Below are 22,758 nucleotides of genomic sequence, written 5' to 3' on the forward strand. Positions count from 1 at the left end.
TACCATGGAGGAAAGACTATATATATATATATATATATATATATATATATATATATATATATATATATATATATATAAAATTAAAATGATTATACTCCAGAAAATTCTGTACTTTATACAAGCTACCTCCACCTAAATCATATTTTAAACAATTTGAAGGGTTAATAACGGAATTCTCATGGTACCCTAAAAAACCTAGAGTATCGTCAGCTTTAAAACAGTTTCTCTATGGTTAAACAAATAATATACTTCCAAATGGAAACAAGGACATGAAAAATCTGGTTAAAAACCACTCATGATACAATAAATAAACATATGGAAATACTACTGAATAACTTACTTTGGTTATTGAAAGGAATATATGGCAACAGGGAAATGCAACAATATAAATTCTAAATATATTATCAATACCCTAAAATCTTTTATGCACTTTGCAAACAAAAATCCAGATATAAAAGCATGGTCTTTTTTCATATTCCCAATAGCATATACACAAAATAATAATATAACTCAGGACTCAGCAGCAGTTAAAACACCTATTAAGAATGGTCTAATTTACTGGCATCAGTTGATAAAGTATTACTGATACACCAAATTATTAGTGTGTACAACCTTGAAAATAACATGTGGTTAACACTGCAGGGATTAAGACAAACAGTTTTAAACCAACAGGCTATAATGCAGAAGTCTGTTACGGGAAAAGTTTCTAAGTTCATAGAGCAGTTAATGCTGATGGAATTTCCCACAAATGGGAAAGGTATTTTATCAGTATTGCACAAATTAAAGAAACAAGAGTTCATAATAAACAAAATATATGGAAATACTATGAAACAGTTAATGGTAAAATGCTAGATGATAAAGATAAAAAACTAATTCTTACATCTCCAAAACTAACATCTTTATCACTACATTGGCAACTTTTCACATGGCAATTCATACACAGAACATACTTAACACCACACAAATTATAACTAATATATAATCAACAAAACAGAAGTTGGAGGTGTAAATCACAATCAATAGCCAATTAGCAACACATGTTCGATGAATGCCATTTACTTAAACAATATTGGGAAAGTATTAACTATTTGTTACAGGCACTGTTCACTGATAATTTCCAGCTTAACAAATCTCTAGTTTTGTTGAATACACCTGTGTTGTCTTGTGTTCCAAGGCAAAAATACGTAATTTTGTGGACTCTCCTTGCTATTGCAAGGAGAAATATTACATAGAACTGGAAAGCTGCAACTCCTCCCAATTTTAAACATTTCAAGAACATGGTTTTATCAGTCTCCCAGTTGGAACTGAAAACAATCAAGGAAAGAACAGAACAGCCTACTTCCTTAAGCACTGCCTAGCAGAAAGTAAAAAGTGCTGGAAACAGAAGACTGTAATAAATTATAATCTTATTCAAAGATACATTCAGGAAAACAAAGTTTATCAAGTATAGACCTCCTATGTAAATAGTTGGTTTTGTAATGTTTGTTTCTGGAATTGTTTCTCCACTTTAAGCTTTAACTATGTAAATATTTCTTTGATATACATACTGTACATATGTTTATGTGTCTGAAAATCAATAAAAAATTATTCAGTAAAAGAAAACATTTGTCAGTCCCTCTAAATATTTGTTACCTCTTAACCATATCTCCCATTCTTTTATTTCCACCCTATTTTTAAACTCCATTTTATCCCACTCCCTAGCTATATTTTCATAAGAAATTTCTATTTTCTCTAATAGCTCCTGAATAATTTCCACTACCCATTCCTTAAATTCCTCTCTTTGAAACAGACAGTTGGGAAAGAGCCAGTGTCTCATTTTTATTTCATTACACTGTTTTTATTTTAGTTACTATTGGCACATGATCTGAAACAGTTATTGGGTGTGTATCAAGACCTTCAATTAAATGCACATGTTCCTTTGAAATGTAAATTCTGTCTAGCCTAGTCCAGTTTTTGCATCTTGGGGAATAATATGTAAGTTCACTCTGAACTCCTAGTACTGAATTCACATTTTCCATGCAAAATATTTTCATAACTTTCTTTAAAAATCTAACCTCCTTTGTTATATTTTCCCTTATGGGTCCCCCAGACACATTTTTCTGTTGCAAATCAAGTTCCAATCCCCATCTATAAGTAATATTTCTTGCTGAAAGCTGATTTTTTTCTCCCAGAATTTTCTTAAGCTCCACTACAGCAGTTTTTGGTGGAATATAAATACATGCCAGTGTAATCCTTCTCCCTTGACAGTAGCCCCTTAGTACTGCAAATCTACCATTACTGTCTTTTTATCCTCTTCTATCACTAATGAGGCTTCTCTTGTAATTAATATAAGTACTCCTCTCTTCCTTTGTCCCAGGTATTCTGTTGAAAAAACATCCTGAAAATCTTTCTTTATCAAATGCACATGTTCAGTTCTTTCCAAGTGTCTCTTGTAGCACAGCTATTTGTACTCTACATTTTAATATAGTTTGCTACTCTATTTTTTGTATTTATCTGTTAGACCATTACCATTTAAAGACATTACAGAAAGCATCATATTCTTGGAAAATTATTATTCCCACCTTTTATGTATAACAGCTTTTTTGTTAAATGTCTAGTTTCAGCTTTTGTGTTACATGCATGTAACTGTTTGGCAGGTTAATCTTTTACACAGTTCTTGTCATCTCCATTTGAGCCTGTCTCACATCTTACAAAACTTTTTTGTTTTATTGCAAACCTTCAAACAAAAATACAAACACACCTCAATACTCCCCTAAAACATATTAACTTAATACTAACACAAAGAACTATGTATATCTTCAAATACTGAAGTGTTACCCTCCTAATAAGAACACATTTTCCAAACTGACAGCCACACACAAAGACTTTAGATAACCCAAAAAAAGGTTATCCATGTTAGATGGGTGGTACAGCCTATGGTTCTATTAAATGCCATCTGTCTTCATCTCATCTTTACAGTTCTCTAAGCTGGGAAACACTTCAATGTTTTCAGAAAACATTTTCTCCAAACCATTTCTCTCTATCAGATAGTCTGCTAGAGACATGAGAAACAAACACAAAACTGTTTACTAGAAAAAGGCCTTATAATATTCAATATTTTTTTTTTCATTTACTTGCCTTCTCTTAAAACTTGTTAGTAGATTAAGCTGATGTCCTTAACCCAGTCATTCCTTTATGGAAGAATGAGAAAAAACACTTTTTCTTTTGTCATGCTCTTTTAACCAGATTTTTTTACATTGCAGTGCCTATATTTCTTAAAACTTAACAAGGGGAAAGAGAGAGAAGGGAGAAAAAAAAAAAACAGGCGCACCTATTTACATTAGGATTCCATTTATACTTAAAAATAACTGAAAAAGCTTTACTTTATAACATGCAAAGAAAATAATGCACTATTTAAATAGTAGTATTAAGAAAAAAATGTACTTACAGTTAACTCTGCCCCCCCCAAGTATTTTTCAGAACATTAATGACATGAAGTAGGGCATATGCTTTAGAGTCCCTTACAAGTTTAACAAAGTCTAAAAGTATAATATTTCCAGATTTTCTTGTTCTATTCATGTTCATCTCCATCTCCTAAATCCTATCTCTGCTTCATTTCCAACGTACTCTCGACTCTTCCAGTCAATTCTTGTGCTTTTCTCCCTCTCTCAAGCATATTCTGTTGAAACACTCCAAAAGGTTTCACTGGCACAGTCTATTGTCTTTATTACCAGAAGAACAAGAAGCAGAATCTCCTCCTGTTTTACAGTTCAGTTTTTGTTGGACCAAATTTTGTATTGCTTCCTTAGCATGTAATTCATCAAAAAATGATTTTGTTCCTCTAGGGAAAAATATTTTAAAGATAGCTGGGTACTGCAGTTTGAGTCTCACTCCTGCTTCTTGACATCCCCTGAATAATTATTTATTGATCGACATTTGTTGACCGGGAAAGTTCACTGGGTCAGGAACCCATTTTCAGTGGAGGCCTAGGGAGAAAAGCTCCACAATTAATACAGTCAAATAAAAATTTAAACACTTGACAAAAAAATTTTAAAAGTGGAACTATACAAAAATTTAAAAATATATATATAAAAGTAGAATACATAGACAATATAAAAGTTATCGGTATGCATTATAACGTATATAAACTTAGATAACATTTGGTAGTATAGTACAAAGTCTGAGTTGTTTCTTTTAATAATGGAATAAATTTGACTTCTCATTGTTCAACAGGCAGAAGAGAAGTATTTTCCATAAACACTATGCTCTCTCCCACATTTAGTACATTGTCCTTCTACTGGTAAGATTGCATCTTTACTACTAAAGGTATAAGTTGTTTTCTCATAGCAAGGTTTGGAGCATACACACAATATGCCCTTTCAATAAACAATTCCTGCTGTGGAATACCAGTCCAGTTGCTTATTTGTGCTTTCATAAAATCAACACAGTCAGTTCCTGCCAGTATCTTGGGTATAACAGAAAATCACAGGTCTTCCCTATGTGCGCTGTCCTCTCTCTGACTGAATTATTTTTTGAAACATCTCTTCTTGTACAGACTCATATTTAGCCAGACTTTAATTCATTTAGACCTCTGAATTTTGCAGTTTTATCACCTCATATGAATATCTATTTAAAGCTTCTTCCATTTTTCCAGCCTTTTATTGTTTGAGTTGATACAATCCATCAGTGTTTTATTTATTTTTAGTCAAGTCTTTGTGCAGTTGCCTTATACTTTCCTCTAGGTTACTGAAGTCATGTCTGGAGCTTGCACTGCTTTTTGCTGAACAGCTGCAGTTCTTTTCCCAGTCAGTGTTTTTTGTCACCTTTTGTAGCTAATTTTCCCTCTAGATTTCTTTTTTCCTGGCATCCAGGCAGTGCACCTGCTAGCCAATTACTGAAATTTACACAGAAAGCTCGGTCCACTGGCTTTCTCTGCTAAGTTTGTTTTCACACTGGGAGAAATAGAACTAAGCTGTTACTCAATGTGCAGCATCTTGGAAGTCTACCGTTAGACGATACACCTTGACAGAGGAATAACACAGACCAGAGGAAAGTAACTAATAGAAACATTTAAGAACCATTGATACATAATCTCTGATGGCACTCCAGTTATTGGCTAGGCAACTAGAAAATCTCTTGCATTTGCTAATATATAAGATTTCTTAGTAGCAGATTTCCTCGACTCCTTTAGTACTTGCTGCAATTTCTCATGAAAGAGGTACCTAAAAGGTATCAAGAATCATCCATGCAGTTATTTGAAGTTTTTGACATTGGGGTGCATCAAATTCCCCCTATCTTGTTTGAGCAGGATTAGTGGAAATGGCAGAGATACATAAAGGAACATTCCCAACCAAGTAAACGAAAATGCATCCATTTTCTAGGCTTGCTTGCAAGAAGCCTTGGAGTGGAATTTGATCAGTAATCTGTTTTGAAAGAAGGCAAAAAGATCTAGCTGAGGTGTTCCCCACAACTGAATCAATTCCTGGAAGACCCCCTTGTTCAATTTCCATTTGTGATGGTCTATCTTGGTCATGCCCAGCTTGTCTGTCACTACATTTTGCTTTGACGAACTGTAACATGCTTGGAGGGTTAAAGAGTGCTGTAGAGTTATCTCCCAAGCCATCATACCTAAGCTACACAGAAAGTATGACTCAGCGCCTCCTGTTTGTTTATGTACCACATCACTATGATGTTATCTTCAATGACCTGAAGAGTTCCAGGGGACTACAGATGAAGAGGAGATTTCAAGGCACTGATTACATCCAACATCTCTTTTGACACTTACGTGCTTTGGTCTGTCTGACTTGTCAAACAGGCCTTTAACTTCTACCCAAACAAAACTGCTTCTAAAGCAAAATTTGAGGTGTGTTGCTGTTACAGACTGACTTGGGATTTGAAAACAGAAGGAGAGACCTGGATTTAGAGCCATTTGTTGTTTCTACCACTGCAGTTCTTTTCTGACAAGCCAAAAATTGGGATCTGAAATTATAGAGGATGAAGATGTTGCTTCCTATGTGTTTTTTTTTTTTTTTTTTTTTTACAAACCACTGCATTTTTCTCCTGTGTCTTCTGGCAGGAAGAATCAGGACAATCATTTTACTTATGAACCCTAGACACCAAGATATCTTCTTGAAGAAGACACTGACACTTCCTACCTTCTCCCATGCAAGAAAAGTCTTTTTTGAGAAGTGTCTAAATTGCCATCCAAAAACACAATCCTATGTAAGAGAGTCGAAGAGGACTCTTGATCATTTACCTGGAATCCCAGCTTGGTAAGAAAAGATGAAACATAAAAGACTCTTGCCATATGAAAAAGGAATCTTCAAAGACAAGTCATCTAAATAAGTAAATATGTAAATGCCCTGCATTTACAATGAACAATCAATGAAGCTAGACACTAAACACCCTTAGCAGTAAGAGTGATGCACATCAAGCCTAGCATGATGCGGCTGAAGAATGCAATTATAGCCTGACTTACAAACACATTAGCTATAGCAAGAAAGAACTAAAGATGGCATGGACTGATGCCAGCTTTATGCTAGGAGCACACAGATATCCCAGGGAAGGTGGCATCAGTCCAGTCAGTAGAGAAGGTTAGCTCTGGTAGACTGGATAGACATCTATTCCCCTACTGTGGCAAAGTTTCCTACAGTGACAAAACCAACAGTGATCCATATGTAGAACATCTAGATCTACTAGTAAGGGAAAGCCTACAATAAACACAATATAAATGAAGTACTTACCATACAGATGACAGATTCATCTCTGACCTCACATCTACATTAGTGAGTATTCTAGCCTTACATTGTTGGAATACACAACAATGTAGACTGTAAAGGCTGAAGATGAAGAAACATCTCACAAATTCATGCAAGAATCTTATCACAGAGTCTTCAAAGGAAAAGAATAATGCAAAGACATTTGCCGTAAAAGACTAACACATCTGTTGTGCAACCTTGAGGAAATAAAGGAACAAAAGTCTAAATACAAACCAACAAAACAGTCTCAATACAAAACTTACAGTGTTTGTGTTCTCCACATCCAGGAACACCAGCATGTTGCTTGCACTGCCTTCTTCATCCTCAAGAGCATTGCTTCTACAAGCTGTAGCCCTTACGCTTAGAGATCTGCTAGTGCAAATCACTGCCGTGTGCCTTAATACTCTATGGCTAGAAAGAAAGACAAAGTAAAAAAAATAATGCATCAAATTTTATAAATGCACCATATTTCAGAATTATAGTAATTCCAAAAGCCATCTGAACTAACATAAAACTACCTCCTTATAAACACCTTCTATAAGGATAACAAGCAAAGAAAGGGACTGCACTTACTAAACATTCTGCACTAATATACACCATTAACATACCTTCAAAAACACACACACACTTTCAGAGAAATCCCTGTCAGAAATGTGAGATTATCAATATTTTAAAATCAAAATAGCAGGGCACTGCAAGAATTTTAAGAGAGTTCATCCATTTAGAACCCCTTTTTTCCCATGTATACACATGGGGTCAGGGTGTTAATAGTGGCCATCATCTAGAATTAGTGTTCTCATCAGTGGGTGACTAGCCCTGCAACAGTCTTCTTTTGTACAACATACACACACACCTATGGTACATTTAAGTGTGTCCAAAGCACCTACTTATTATAGGTCTTTAAACGTGGGAGGAAACAGCATCACACAGACAAAATCCACAAGAACACTGAGAAGGCATGCGCATTTTGCACAGAAGTCACCCCAGCCAAGACTTGAACTGGAAAACCTCTCGTTAAGAGCAGAAATGCTCCCTGTTGCTTCACTGAACCATTATCTTGAGAACAGTAAGTTAATCTGAAATGCATTCTGCTGAAAAAAAATTTAAGTGCATTCTGTAATGCCCTTTCCAAGAAATGCTATGATCCTAAAGCAGACCAAACAAATCACTGGGCAAAAGACCAAAATGGATTTGAAGTTCTTATTTTAGGTAATGCCGCGGTGGTGCAGCGGTAGCGTTGTTGCCTCACAGCAAAAGGTTCTCCCGTTCGATTCTCGGCTGGAGCGCCTTCTGTGTGGAGTCTGCATGTCCTCCCCACGGTCGAGTGGCGTTCGAAAGACATGCGTAGAATTGGCGTGCCTTATTGAAGGTTGGGCGTCGAGCTGGCACCTCGGCACCAGTAAAAAATCTACTGCCAATCATTAGCATACCGGAGTTCCGCTGTGGCGACCCCTAACCGGGAAAAGCCGAAAGAAGAAGAATTTTAGGTAATGTGGGTTCAATGAAATGGAAAACAGTAAATCTGTATCCACTGCTTCCTCAGGCCACATTGGACCAGTTTGTTCTGCTGATGTCATCTACTCAGACAAATTGTAGGCTTTCATTCTTTTCAAAATTCATAATCTATAGAAGAATAAGGGACAGTAATAACAAAGACAACTGTTGATGAAGGAGCAAGTCTTTACCTGACTCACTTTATATATTACTTCCATATTCCCTTACAAAAGAATTAAAAGAACTACATCTGCATTATGCATTCCTGATGCCCCCTCATTACATCAAACCATACAACCATCTTTGGAAGGCATGCCATACATACAGCACTCCACAAATAAACACTCCCTCAAACCCACCTCCTAGTAATCCAACTCTTACCGGCAGACTCTATCGGGGCAAAAAAGGGTGTTGAGCTCCCCCCCGGAGGGGGGGGGGGAGGCAGGAGCCCTCCCATCTGCATTTGGGCCTGGATGAACCTTCGCATCACCTGGTCCAAATCAGCTTCAGACAGGCTACGTGTCAATTTCAACTAGGCCACCGAGGCTGGCCGGGAGTGCCGCCTCGATGACCTTGATGGAGATCGGGTCTCCTCCTCCTCGGGTCCTGGTGAGAAGCACAGAGACCGGAGCCAAGAAGGAGGAGACCTAGACCTGGAAGACCTGGAGGGAGAAGCCCGCTTAGCCGGGGGGCCGAAGCGGAGGCCTCGGCCTGCCGCTTGTGGTGCTTCTCCCTCTTCTTTTCCTTCCTGGCCCCCCCCTCCTCTGGCGCAGAAGTGGGAGTTTGAGTCCCGGCCTGGGGGAGAGAGGCTGGAGTGGCCGCCAACGAAGCCTGGGAGGAGGCCACAGAAGTACCGGAGGCCGAATCCGAATCCGGGGACAAGAGTCCCGCTAGGATCAGCTTCGACCTCCGGTCCTTCAGTGCCCTGGGTTTGAACGCCGCTCAAATCGCACACACAGAGGAGAGGTGTTCAACCCCAGGGCACCGGACACAGAGTGTGGCCATCCGCCAGGGAGAGCTTATGGCCACATTCGGTGCACTTCGAAAATACTAACTTTGGGGCCTCAGACATGTTTACACTAAAAAAAGAAACTCACACAGTAGGCCCCAAACTCTCAAACAACACACACACACACACACACACACACACACACACACACACACACGGTAATGATACCAGTGAAGGGTGGTGAGGAGAAAACATTTTTTTTTTTTTTTTTTTTAACTCAAAACACTAATGAAAGGGTTAAGGAACCTAACCAAACACACACTCACAAGTTTTAGAAGATTAGCAAAAAGAGATAAACTTATCTGACTAGGAGCTCGCAACCTAGCTGCTGTACCTAAGCGCGGCAAACTAGATCTGAGGTCAATCAGGGTTGGCAGGGGATTATGGGTAAGGGGAGGAGCTAGGAGCTTGGATCTAAGCTTTGTAAAGTTGCCGGCTTGGATCCGAGATCGGATCCTTATCCCACAGGTTGCAGACCAAATGAAGTTAACTACTTCAGATCAAACATTTACTTTTCTGAACTGTATCAATCATCCCAAATTTTTGATTCACTTCAGATAACTAAACTTGTATACGTTTCACTCTCCCTAACTTTTTCATAAGTATGAAAAAACTAATGAAATCCCTCATTCTTATGGTTTCAAATGCAGTACCAACATCAACTACATCAGCCTTCTCTAATCTATCAACATCTCATGTCTTAAAAAGTGCTAAGGTCTCCACAGGAGCTCACCGTCTGCTGCGAAAAGAGAATAATACTTTTTTTTTCTCCTTGTTGAACCACTTACCATTTATAAAGGAATTCGCTATGCTCTCCACAGTTTTATCAAACAGCTTACTTGCTTTTAAGTCTTTAGAAGTAGTCACCCCATGGTATTTTCTCTCTCTCTGCTTCTGTTATTACTTTCCCACTGTAGATGCATGCATCCTCTGGATATTGTTTTCACAAGTGTGTTACTTTATAATGAATCAAAAAGTACAGCTGTGTAAGTAAAACAGCATAAAAATAGATATTTGAATGATCTCTGCTGCAATAGCCCATGGGTTCTATCCTGCATAGGATATAATGGTCAGCCAGCTTCTAACCACCTTCCACATGTTCAAACCATTAAATCAACTCGAGCTGAACTAACTAAAAGACATATTTGGGAACCAAACTCTTCAAAGCTTTCATCCCAATGGATACAGGAAGGGTGAGCCCTGAGAAGACAATGCAAGAAAAAAAAAGCTACAAAACGCCTGTAAAAACACAATAGAAATAGAGAGGGGGAATGGCTATTGCAGCAGAGATCATTTGAATATCTACTGTAATGGTAAGTTTACTTACACATTTGTACTGTGATCTTTGTACTGGCCACTGTTACAGTAGCCTAAGCAATATGGGTAGATTACCATATCTTAAAATAACTGGGAGGGGGAAGGGGAAAGATCCAGATGTCCTTGGAGAATGGTTCTAGTAAAGTATGTCCTAGGCCTGGAAAATAAATCCAGTTTATAGTGCTTTGTAAAAGTAGTGCAGAGGACCTAGTTGCTGCTTCTAGATTACTTTTAGGGTCCATCCTTTCCTACTAGCCATAGATTTTTATTTTTTTTATTTAACATTTGTTTACCAGGAAAAGTCCAACTTGGAACAAAGCCAATTTTCAGTGGAGGCCTGGGGAGAAATGCACCAGATGCACGTCTTTGTAACATGGGAGGAAACTGGAGCACCTGGAGAAAACCCACACGAGCCCAAGGAGGACATTCAGACTCCACACAGAAGGCACCCCAGCCAAGAATTGAACTGGAGAACCTCTTGCTGTGAGGTAGCAACATTACCACAGTTAAAATGTCCTGGATCTTTCAAAGTATAAGGTAGATGCTCTAAATTAACTAATGGACCTTCAGAAATGTATCTACATATATTGGAATTCCCACACTTGTAAATGCCCCATCTTTTCTGTGTAATGTTGGGACACTATACAAATTTATTTCTCTCTCTTTCTGAAATGTTTTTCAAATTGTTTTGATTTTTGCATACAAACCTTGGCTGGGAGTGTGGAAACTGCAATATATGTAGATACACTTCTGAATGTCCCTTAGTCAATTTAGAACACCTGCCTTATACTTTGAAAGTTCCAGGACATTTTAACTGCAAGAGCAAAGGAGTTGTATACATTGGTATGTGTGCATTTTGTAGTGCATTCTACAATGGCATGACTACAAGAGCCCTATGCACTAGAATAAAAGAACACTTCCAATATTAGAAAACAAGACAAGACAAATGCCTTTTATAAGCATACCATCACTTGTCCTACATACAAAAAAAATTTTTCTGTGCTGGAGCAAGGAAGTCATGATTTTAGGGGTAGCAATTTCAAAACAAATCTTGAACAAAAGGAGACTTTATGGCAAATCAGACTAAATTCCGACAAAAAAACTGATAGAAATTATGCTGTTAACATTAAATGTTTTTTGAAAGACCATAGAGTCTATATAAGGAAATAACTTCCTGAGCTTTGAAATTTTATTGATTAATTGTGTAATTGTTTAAGTGGAAAGATGCATTTATTGGTGCAGAAGTATTTCAAAACTGTTTTTAAATGTGGTTTTGCGTATGTGTATTTTATTCTGAAGAAGTTTGGTTATGAAAGCGTGGATTAAAAGTTTTACTCCGTTTTCCTGCATCTTCCAGTCTGGTTATTTGGTTTTGTATCCTGAAACAACCATTTGGAAACAGACTGCTTTGACACAGGATGTCCCTTCCTACCTTTACAAGAAACTGATCAGAAGTTCTGAAAGATTTTGTTATGGCAAGACAGAACCCGAGATATCTGTGGTGATCCACGGTATTAAATATCCTTTGTCCCTTATTTTTGGGTCCTGGAAAAAAAATCAGGGAGATGGGTAGACTGGATAAACTTGGATATCACTTTAGACATGAAAGAAATATTCATTTTCAAAGAAACTTGTGTCTTTGTGGAAGATGACAGGATGACCCACCATAAGAACTTGCAACTCAGATAGTCCCATGTAGAAGTCAGAATAATCAGTAAAATTGTTTTTCATGTTAAGAACCTCACATCAGCCATAATATGCATGAGATTAGAAAGACTACTGTAGCTCCCAGAGCACAAAAACTTTTAGCACAACGACTCAGGCAAAAGAAAGTAGAAAGGGCTGTCGCCAAGCTTAGGGAGCCTATTAACAATGAAAATGAAAGACCCTGTAGAGGTGCTAGGAATATTTCAAAAATTTTATGAAAGTCTGTATAAAGCAAAGAAATATGGATATCAACCTACAAATGGAAATGTTTATGGAAGAATTAAATATTCCAAGGTTCGAGGTAGATGAGGCTCAATTACTGACAATAAAGGAGGAGATGAGATAAAAATTGTGATGTATAACCAATCCACAGGAAGGTCCCCAGGAAGAGATGGTATTCCTGTTGAAGTCTGGAAGCTAGGACAGAAAAAAATGATAGTTCTGGAAGGTTTTGTTTAACAGCATTTTAAGAGAAGGAGAAGTACCAACATTCTGGAAGAAAGTGGTGTTGGCTGTAATACCTAAAGAGAGTAAAGACCCATCAGATCCAGATTCATACAGGCCCATTTTGATCCTAAACCATAATTATAATGTGTTTATGTCTATAATGGCTAAAAGATGGTGATGGCAAAATTGATAGATATGGATCAATGTGGTTTTCTGGAGGGGAAGCAAACATTTGACAACATTAACAGAACACTGATGATCCACAGGAAAGCAGAATGTAAGATAATACCACTGTATTTGGTAGGTCTTGATGCAGAGAAAGCATTTGACAGAGTAAATTGGAAGTTTATAAGCAGGGCAATGGAAGCATTTGCATTCCTTGATAAAATTATATGGCTGATTAAGAGGATATATGAGGGATCAGAAGTGAAAATTAAAGTGTCTTGGTTCCTCTCTGATAATTTTTGTTTAAGCAGAGGAACCAGGCAAAGGTGTCTTCTTTTCCTTTGTTATTTGCATTATATACAGAACCACTGACAAAGAAAATAAGGGACTCAAAAATTCAAGTATATAACTGGTATGGTAGTCAAGAAAAGCTGGCTCTATTTGAAGATGACGTTTTAATACCTGATAAAACCAGAAAAGGACATTTCAGTATTGTGGAACATTTTTGGGACAGTTTCAAATCTTTTTGGAATACAAAATTAATGAAGCTACAACAGAGGTAACAGCCGCAAATTATGTACCCACACATGAATTGGTTCAGCAACATCCATATTTATGGGGACATGATAAAATGAAGTACTTAAGAATATGGGTTAAAAATTATTCTGGTGTGGCACCCAAGGATACACAAGAAGAGACTAAACAAAAGATAAGACAAAATCTGAGAGACTGGAAGCTCTGTTTGATGGATATGGATAGTAAGATACAAGCAATTAAAATTTATTTATTTTATTTATTTTACATTTGTTAACCGGGATAGTCCAGCTGGATACATGTCCATTTTCAGTGGAGGCCCGGGGAGAAAAGCTCCAAAGAGACAATTTTTACAGTACATAAGGACACCAAGCAAAGCTCCAAAGAGACAATTTTTACAGTACATAAAGACACACTTGGGTACATATCTCATCTAGATCCATAAGGGTATCTAGTTATTGACACTTATAGGTATAAGCAACAGATACTCATAGGTATAGTCTACAGACAGATACATTTAACAATAGTCATTAAACAGTTTTATGTTTTTCAGACAAACACTGTTATGTGCATGTTATCAAACCTTTGATGTGGTGTACATTTATATGCAAGTAACAGATAGGACTCTAGTTTAGGACAATGGTTACGATAGTAATGGTGTGGATCTGGCATTAGTCTGGTATTGAACAGGGACATAACCATTTGTTGTTGAGGTAGTTGTAGATAGCTTTTTTAAATGTAGGTAGTGAGATAATCAGGGATAAGGATGTAGGCAGGGAGTTCCAGATTTTGGCCACATAAGAAGAGTAAAGGGAGTCTCCGGCATGGTTGTTGGATTTAGTAACAGTTAAAAGTAATTTGTCAGTTGAGCGGAGTTGCCTAGGACAGGATTATTGTTGGACAATGTTAGTTAGTGAGGGTGATATATTTTGTTGATGGGGTATCTTGTGAGCAGTAACCAGCTGATTATAAATAAGTTAGTTAGGTAGGTCCCTTTAGTTTTATACACAGATCAGGCATGTTTTATCAACCAGAGGAGAAGTTCTGGAGAGCAATAAATAAAGAGCTGAAGGATTTTATCTAAGAGGGGAAGATGGCAGGAGTCAAGTGAAAAAAGCCAATTCTTCCAAGAGAACAAGGCGGTCTGGGATTACCCAATTTTAGGGGTATTTCAGAGCTAAGGCTCCTATACAGAGTACAAGCAGAAACCTATAATTCAAAGTGGAAAGGGATCATGACAAAACAGGGGGGAAGCTCAAGAAACAAGGAGAGACTGGGATTTTGTATGCAGATCCTTAAGGAGAATATATCAATAACCACACAATATTATATTCATAAAGTAGTACAAAGTTTTCTAAGAAGGAGAATGGAGAAAGGAGACTCCACCGATAGGGATGACTGCAATTAGTGAAACAATAGGCAAGAAGGGGCTGGATTTTATTGGAGCAAACTGAAAAAAAGAACCAAGGTATTAGCAGCAAATAATTAGAGAGGGAAAGCTAATAAAATGTGAAGAGGCCAATAAGTTACTTGGACTGCAAGACAGAGATAGATCAAGGATTGATACAGTACAGACAAAAAGAAAGAAACGGGAATCCTAAGCGAAAGACCAGATCAGCGCTGGTAGGGTTTTTAGAATAATCTAGAACAGAAACTGCTGTTAAAAGAATAATTAGTAGAGAATATAAAATACTGCATAATAACTGCAATAATCAATCATGGAGGTTGGAAAGGATCAGGAAAGTACAGTTTTGTACCTACCATAAATGTAGATGTCCGATAGGTATGCATCTGCAGTCATCACATATGGGTTGTCCTGCCTCAGGCAGCCCTTCGGTCGGCCGGATTCCAAAGTCTGGGTCCGGCGTCGGCTGATGTCGCCCTTTCCCCGACGTCAGAGTGCCTGGAGTATAAAAGCATCAGCCGACGCCATCTTCCTCAGTTTTTCTTGCCCCAGATGCCAGGTGCCCTCTAAGGAAGGCTAAATTTGGAGAGATGCAAAAAATTCCAAACATACACAGTAATATAAAAACAAATACACCATAATAGATAACCCCAGCTAGCTATAAGATGGATAAGTACCCAGAAATACCACAGAGGGGAAGGAGGGAGGGAAAACCTGACTGCAGATGCATACCTATCGGACATCTACATTTATGGTAGGTACAAAACTGTACTATGTCCTTCAAGGATGCATCTGCAGTCATCACATATGGGTAGAATACCATAGCCAATCTGGGGGTGGAGGATCTATGTAAAGGATGGTGTAGCTAAAATGCCCTGCAGGACTGCCGTAGCAAAGCCTGCTCTGGATCTGGAATATAAAGGTAAATTGTAATGCTTGGAAAATGTATGCACGGAGCTCCATGTAGCAGCTTCTAAAATGTCCTTGGTAGCCACCCCTCTTAAGAAGGCTGTGGAGGTGGCTGTGGCTCTCGTGGAATGAGGTCTAATGTTAGCTGGCACAGATTTTTCATGAAAGGAGTAACAAAAACGAATGCAATTCCCTATCCATTTTGAAATTGTCTGTTTGGAAATTGCTTTTCCTTGTGCACCAGCAGCATATGCTACCAACAGCTGGTCAGTTTTTCTGTAACTTTTAGTTCTGTCCAAGTAGTAGCACAACTGTCTGTGAATGTCCAGGATGTGCAGAAGTTTCTCCCCTTTGTTTTGTGGTTTCGGAAAGAAGGTAGGCAAGTGAATAGCTTGGTTTAATGAGACCCTGGATACCACCTTTGGCATAAATGTAGGATTGGTTCTCAATGAGACTCTGTCCTGATGAAAAATAATAAATGGCTGTACTTGCCATGAAGGCCTGTAACTCAGATACTCTTCTTGCTGAGGTTATGGCCAGAAGGAAGGCAGTCTTCCAAGACAGGAACTGTAGTTCTGCAGATGCTGCTGGTTCAAAGGAAGGCAGTGTTAATTTTTCCAACACGAAGTTAAGGTCCCAAGTAGGCAGTGGTGGTTTCCTTGGAGGCTTGATGTTTTTAATTCCTCTTAGAAACTGCCTTAGGAGAGGATGTGAGAAGACAGGTGGATCAGTATTGTACTCTGCTGAAATTGCTGAAGCATGAATTTTAATGGAAGAATAAGACAGACCATTGTGGAACATTTCTGCCAAGTATTCCAGAATATGTGCCATGTTCATCACTGTTGCATCCAGGCCCTTTGTGGTGTTCCAAGTGTGAAATCTTTTCCATTTTGCTGAATATGCCTTTCTTGTGGAAGGCCGGCGAGCTTCCATGATAATATCCCTCACTCTCTGGGATAGCTTATCCTGAGGAGGAGTCAAGGTATTTTCCAGGCTGTTAGTTTCAAGGTTTTCAGGTTGGAATGCAGAGTCTTGTAATTGTGCTGTGTCAGGAGAAGTGGCCATTGAGGAAGAGGCCATGGTTTTGTGTGTGACATGCTCTTTAACAGTGGGTACCATTGCTGTCTTGGCCAGTCCGGAGCTATCAGAATCACTTTTGGCTGCTCTGTCTTCATCTTCAGTAAGACCTTGGTCATTAATGGGAGAGGTGGAAATGCATACACTGTTAGAGTTCTCCAGCTGAAAGAGAGGGCGTCCACTTTCCATGCTTGTGGGTGGTATGTCCTTGAGCAAAATTTCTTCAGCTGATGATTGTGGGGGGAGGCAAAAAGATCTATGTCTGGCCTCCCCCATGATTGTGTTACCTGTAGAAAGATGTCTGGGTGCAGCATCCATTCGTGTGCATCCATGATATTTCTGCTTAAGCTGTCCGCCAGTATATTGTCTTTCCCTGGCACAAACTGAGATTGCAGCTCTATATTGAGTTTCAAGGAAAGTTCCCATAGATTCATTGCCAGTCTGCAAAGAGGATAGGAATGGGTGCCTCCTTGCTTGTTTATGTACCACATAACTGTGGTGTTGTCTGTCCTTATTAGTAGGTGGCCTTGATGCAGAAAGGATTTGAAGGCTTCGACTGCATGTATCACTGCCAGCATTTCCTTTTGGTTTATGTGCATGCGTAGTTCTTTTTGTGACCATAGACCTTGGATGCATTTGTCCTCCATGTGCGCTCCCCATCCGTGGTCTGAAGCGTCCGTTGTAATGGTTTGGCTGGCTATTGGTTTGCTGAAGGGCAGACCCCTGTTTGACTGGCTTGCTTGAGCCCACCACAAAAATTCCTTTTGAAGGCATGGGATGAGTGGTATCAAGGTTTCCAAGCTGTGACTGTGCTGGGTCCATAAACTCCTTAGGTACCATTGCAGTTTTCTCATATGTAGCCTTGCATGTGGAATCAGAAGGATGCAAGAAGCCATATAACCCAGGGCCTGCAGGATTTTCCTTGCAGTCAGCTGAGTTTGTCTTGTCAGATTTTTGAAGTAATCTGGTAGTTGACTTTGTTTTTCTTCTGTGAGGAAAGCCATTTGGGTGGTAGTATCTAGATTTGCACCCAGAAAGGTTATTCTTTGGGATGGAACAAGTCTTGATTTGTGAATGTTGACTGTATATCCCAAGGCCTGAAGTAGGTGGATGGCATAATTCAAGTGTTTTACCAAAGTTTGTTGGCTGTCCGCTTGTATAAGACAGTCGTCCAGATATGGGTATATTTGAATCCCCTGAAGTCTGCAGTGTGCAATTACTGATGCCAGGCATTTCGTGAATACTCTGGGTGCAGTAGATAAGCCAAAGGGCAATGCTGAGAATTGATAATGCTCTGAACCTGCAAGAAATCTGAGGTGTCTTCTGCAACTTTGTCTGATAGGGACATGCAGGTATGCCTCCTTGAGGTCTAGAGTTACCAGCCAGGACCCCTTGCCCAGCATGGGAAGGAGCTGCTGTAGAGTCAGCATTTTGAACTTTGGCACAATGAGATAAGTATTCAGTGCGGACAAGTTGAGAATAGGCCTCCATTGCTTTTCTTTTCTTGGAACAAGGAATAGTCTGGAATAAAATCCTTGGCCTTGTTCTGAGAGAGGAACCTTTTCTACAGCTTTCATTTGCATTAAGCTGAAGATTTGTTTCAAAGCCTCTGCCCTTTGATTCTGTGGCAGGTCTGGCATGCCCTTTCTTTTTGGCAATGTGTGAAAATGGAACCTGTATCCTTTGTCTATTATTTGTAGTGTCTATTTGTCCCTTGTAATACTATGCCAATTTTCTGAGAATAATGAAAGCTTTCTGCCCAAGGGTGCTTCCAATTGAGCCCTGGTTGGCTGTGTCAAAACAAAGTCATTGAGCCTGTCCTTGTGTAGCAGTTGTAGGTCCTGTATTACCTCTCTGGTTGGGAGGCTGCCATTGACGTCCTCTGTAGGAGCCTCTAGCTTGCCCTCTACCTCTGGCACGCCTGTTCTTGCCTCTCTGAAACCTCTCTGTGTCTGGAAAGGACCAATTCTTGGAAGGCCAATTCCTGCTGAATCTTGGTGGTTGGACTTGGAGAAAATCTTTGACTGTTTGTACAGATTTTGCCTTTTCTTCAAATTTCTTTAGGACCTCCTGAGCCGTGGAGCCAAATAACTTTTGCTTCTCCAGTGGAGCATCCAGAATCTTTGCTTTGACATGGTCTGGCAGAGATTGTTCCTTCTGCCAAGCATGCCTACGTATGACTGCACCTGTCATAGCTGACCTACATGAAGCTTCCAATGCATCATAACCACATTGCAAGAAATGGTTGCTAACCTGTTGGGAGTTATGTACCAGATCCTGAAGTGATTTGCAATCTAGGGGTTCAGGTGAAGACAGTTTTTTATGCAATTCATCTAACAAATACTCTTGGTACTGTATCATATGAAATTGACAATTTAATGCCCTCATAGAAAGAGTGGCAGAAGTATACACTTTTTTACCCCATCTCTCTAAAGCTCTAGACTCCCTTTCAGAGGGGAGAGGATTTTTAGTAGTGATGGCTGCAACCCCTTTAGGGCCCTGGGAAATAGTTTCTGGATCCGCAGAGTGGGCCTTGTACAGGTGAAGGTGCGAGTCCGGGACCCTGTAGTACCTATCGGGTTTAACAGGAGCCGGAGGTAGAGAATCAGGGATTGTGCTAGACTCAGAGTACACATCATCAATGACATTCAAAACAGGAGGAATAGCCAAAGGTCTATGCTGAGGCAAATGCAAGAAAGTCCTTAATCTCTTCCTGGAATCAGAGAATTCCTGGCCCTGCCATTGGAAATGCTCTCTCATAGTGTGAAGCGTCTCCCCAAAGGAAAACTCTTCAGGAGGGGAGGCCGAAGGAATAGATTCCTCTGCACCAGAATCCTCGTATGCCGAAAAAGCCTCCTCCTGGTGGTCCGAGAGAGTAGAGCCATCAGAGGCCTCATCTGAGGAGTGGGGATCAGAGGGCTCAACACTGGGTCTTTTGTCTGGAGGAGGTTGAGAGCCCCTGTCCAGATGAGGTTGAGAGCCCCTAATTAAGGAGATAAGGTCCTCTGCTAAGCTTAGCATCTGTGAACCTGTAGTGGGTCCCTGAGGGGTAACCTTGGGAGGCAAAGCTTTTGAGAGTTTAGCAGCTTAAGCCCTAGAGAATGCCTTAATGGACATGGATGCAGGAGGCCTGGCTGCACCACGTGCTGGTGTAGTTTTGTCTAAAGGTATGGTGTCGGAAGGTTCCAGGACACCTGTTTCTGTTGGAAGTTCAATAACTCAGCCGGGGCCTCCGGGGCCGAGATAGTCAGTTGAGCGGTTTCGGTGGTTGGAAGTACCAAGGACTCGGTTTCAGCCGAGACCGAGACACTCACGGTAGGCCTGGCCGTGGTTTCAGCCGAAACCGCGGCCCGCGTGTGTCGGTCCTTGTCCTTCCGTTTCTTAATTAAATGTGAAGTCTGAGTCTCCGACGGCATATTTTACGCAAAACTAGCCCCAAAAAATTCCTCTGCAAACTCCGCCCGACGTCTAAGAGTGCGTCGGTTGAAGGAAGCACAGGCTGAACAGGCCGAGACGTCGTGGTCTGGGCCTAGACAGGGGAGGCAGTAAGAGTGGAAATCCTTATGAGGTATTTGTTTCCCACAAGTTAAGCAATTATTAACTTTATCTGACATCGGCTGAGGCAAGAAAGAGTCCCCAACGGGGTACTTAGCTTTTTGAAGTCTTCGGTAGCTGAATTACAGGAGCTGGCCGACCGGCACTTGCGAACTGCTTCTGCTTCAGGCACCACACGGCAAGAAAGACTGAGGAAGATGGCGTCGGCTGACGCTTTTATACCCCAGGCGCTCTGACGTCGGGGAAAGGGCGACATCAGCCGACGCCGGACGCAGACTTTGGAATCCGGCCGACTGAAGGGCTGCCTGAGGCAGGACAACCCATATGTGATGACTGCAGATGCATCCTTGAAGGACATCAGAGACTGGATAAACAATGGGGTGAATATGTATAGGTCTCCCAAACATGCAACAAAGTCTAACAGATTCAGGATCTTTGCTTGAAAGTGTTTACATTAAGTATTTTTATACCCCAAGCAGACTCCAAAGATTTTTTCCCTCAGGTAAATGGCAAATGTTGGAAGTTTGATGGGGGAAGAAAGAGGTAATTTGTAACTTATTTTCTGGAAATTTAATGAGTTGGCAGACTTTAAAAATTCACTGCAGACTACACTATTAGAAATATTGGGTGAGCAAATTGGTATGACTAAGGATGATTTCTGTGAGCTATGACATAGAAAGGGAATTGCCTAGACATAGTACGGCCTTGCTGAGCCTAATGATGGTGGCTACTAAAAATGCAATTACTAGGAATTGGAAATAAAAGTCTAAACCAACTGAAGTGAATATAATAACAGAGATAAAACAACAGGAAATGGGATCTTTAGAAAAGGATAGGAGCAAATTACATAGAAAAAAATTTGAAATTGTGAGAACACTATATGCAGATGAGGAATGAGGTTTAAATGAAGGCAGGTTTTGTATGAACTATGGAATGTTTGACTGACAATGATTGGATAGATAAGTGATGTGTAATATTTGCAACTAAAATTATGATAATATGGTTTGTTTTCATGTATCTAAATGTATAATTACCTATGTCATAAGTGATAATTTTATAAAGTTTTTTTTATTAAACAAGAAAGTACCTCAAGTCAGCCAATTGAGCTGGTTCAAATGGACAGAGTGTTAGTTTCTCCAACATAAAATTAAGATGCTAAGGAAGGGCCACCAGTCTTTTGTGAGGCTTCTTAAGTAGCACCCCTTCCAAAAACATTTTTATTTGAGACTGCACTGAAAAGAGGGGAAGATATGTTGAAATTGCCAACAAATCAACCTTTATGTAGGAGAAAGACATGCCATAGGACAGTAACTCACACAAAAACTGCACAACCAGAGAACTACTAGTCCTGAATGGGTGCTGGCTATTTTGTTGGCACCAACTAGAAAACCTTTTCCATTTGCTAACATATGATTTTAACTAGGAGGTTTTTCTGCCTCCATTAATACCTGCTGCACATCTTCAGAAAACAGGTACTTAAAAATGTATTAAACACCCCTGAGCATGTGAGTAAATCCCATCTGTAAGGAAGCTTGTGGCAAATGGCCCTGGTCAATTCCAAAATAATGGAGAAAGTACAGTTTTGTACCTACCATAAATGTAGATGTCTGATAGGTATGCAACTGCAGTCCTGACATATGGGTTGTCCTGCCTCAGGCAGCCCTTCGGTCATCCGGATTCCAAAGTCTGGGTCCGGCGTCGGCTGATGTCGCCCTCTCCCCGAAGTCAGAGCGCCTGGGGTATAAAAGCATCAGCCGATGCCATCTTCTTCAGTGTTTCTTGCCCCAGATGCCAGGTGCCCTCTAAGGAAGGCTAAATTTTGAAAATAGAGAAAAAATTCCAGACAAGTACAACAACATAAAAAACAAATACACCATAAAAGATTACCACAGGTAGCTAAAATGAGGGGTAGAAACACAAAGGAATACCACAGAGGGGTAGGTGGGAGGGAAAACCTGACTGCAGTTGCATACCTATCGGACATCTACATTTATGGTAGGTACAAAACTGTACTATGTCCTTCAAGGATGCAACTGCAGTCCTGACATATGGGTTGAATACCATAGCCAACCTGGGGGTGGTAGGCACTAAGACAAAGATGGTGTAGCTAAAATGCCCTGCAGGACTGCAGAAGCAAACCCTGCTCTGGATCTGGAATATAAAGGCAGGTTGTAATGTTTGGAAAATGTATGCACAGAGCTCCATGTAGCAGCTTCTAAAATGTCCTTTGTTGCCACTCCTCTTAAAAAGGTTGTGGAGGTGGCTGTAGCTCTGGTGGAATGTGGCCTGATGTCAGATGGCACAGTTTTTCCATGAAAAGAGTAGCAGAATTGAATGCAATTTCCAATCCATTTAGAAATTGTCTGTTTGGAAAATGCTTTTCCCTGCAATCCAGGAGCGTA

General features: G+C 39.8%; 1 protein-coding gene across 1 annotated transcript in view; it reads right to left on the reverse strand.

The window, feature by feature from the left end:
* TRAPPC8 (trafficking protein particle complex subunit 8) overlaps nucleotides 1–22,758 on the reverse strand; it is a 3,178,250-nt gene that overhangs the window by 700,167 nt on the left and 2,455,325 nt on the right. The window contains exon 20 of the mRNA XM_044065843.1: nucleotides 7,001–7,148. Coding sequence (XP_043921778.1) covers nucleotides 7,001–7,148 — 148 coding nt within the window. The remainder of the gene's footprint in view (nucleotides 1–7,000; nucleotides 7,149–22,758) is intronic.

Source organism: Protopterus annectens, chromosome 3.part0 (genome assembly GCF_019279795.1).
Source record: "Protopterus annectens isolate FY-2018-M chromosome 3.part0, PAN1.0, whole genome shotgun sequence".
In the NCBI taxonomy this organism is placed as follows: domain Eukaryota; kingdom Metazoa; phylum Chordata; order Ceratodontiformes; family Protopteridae; genus Protopterus; species Protopterus annectens.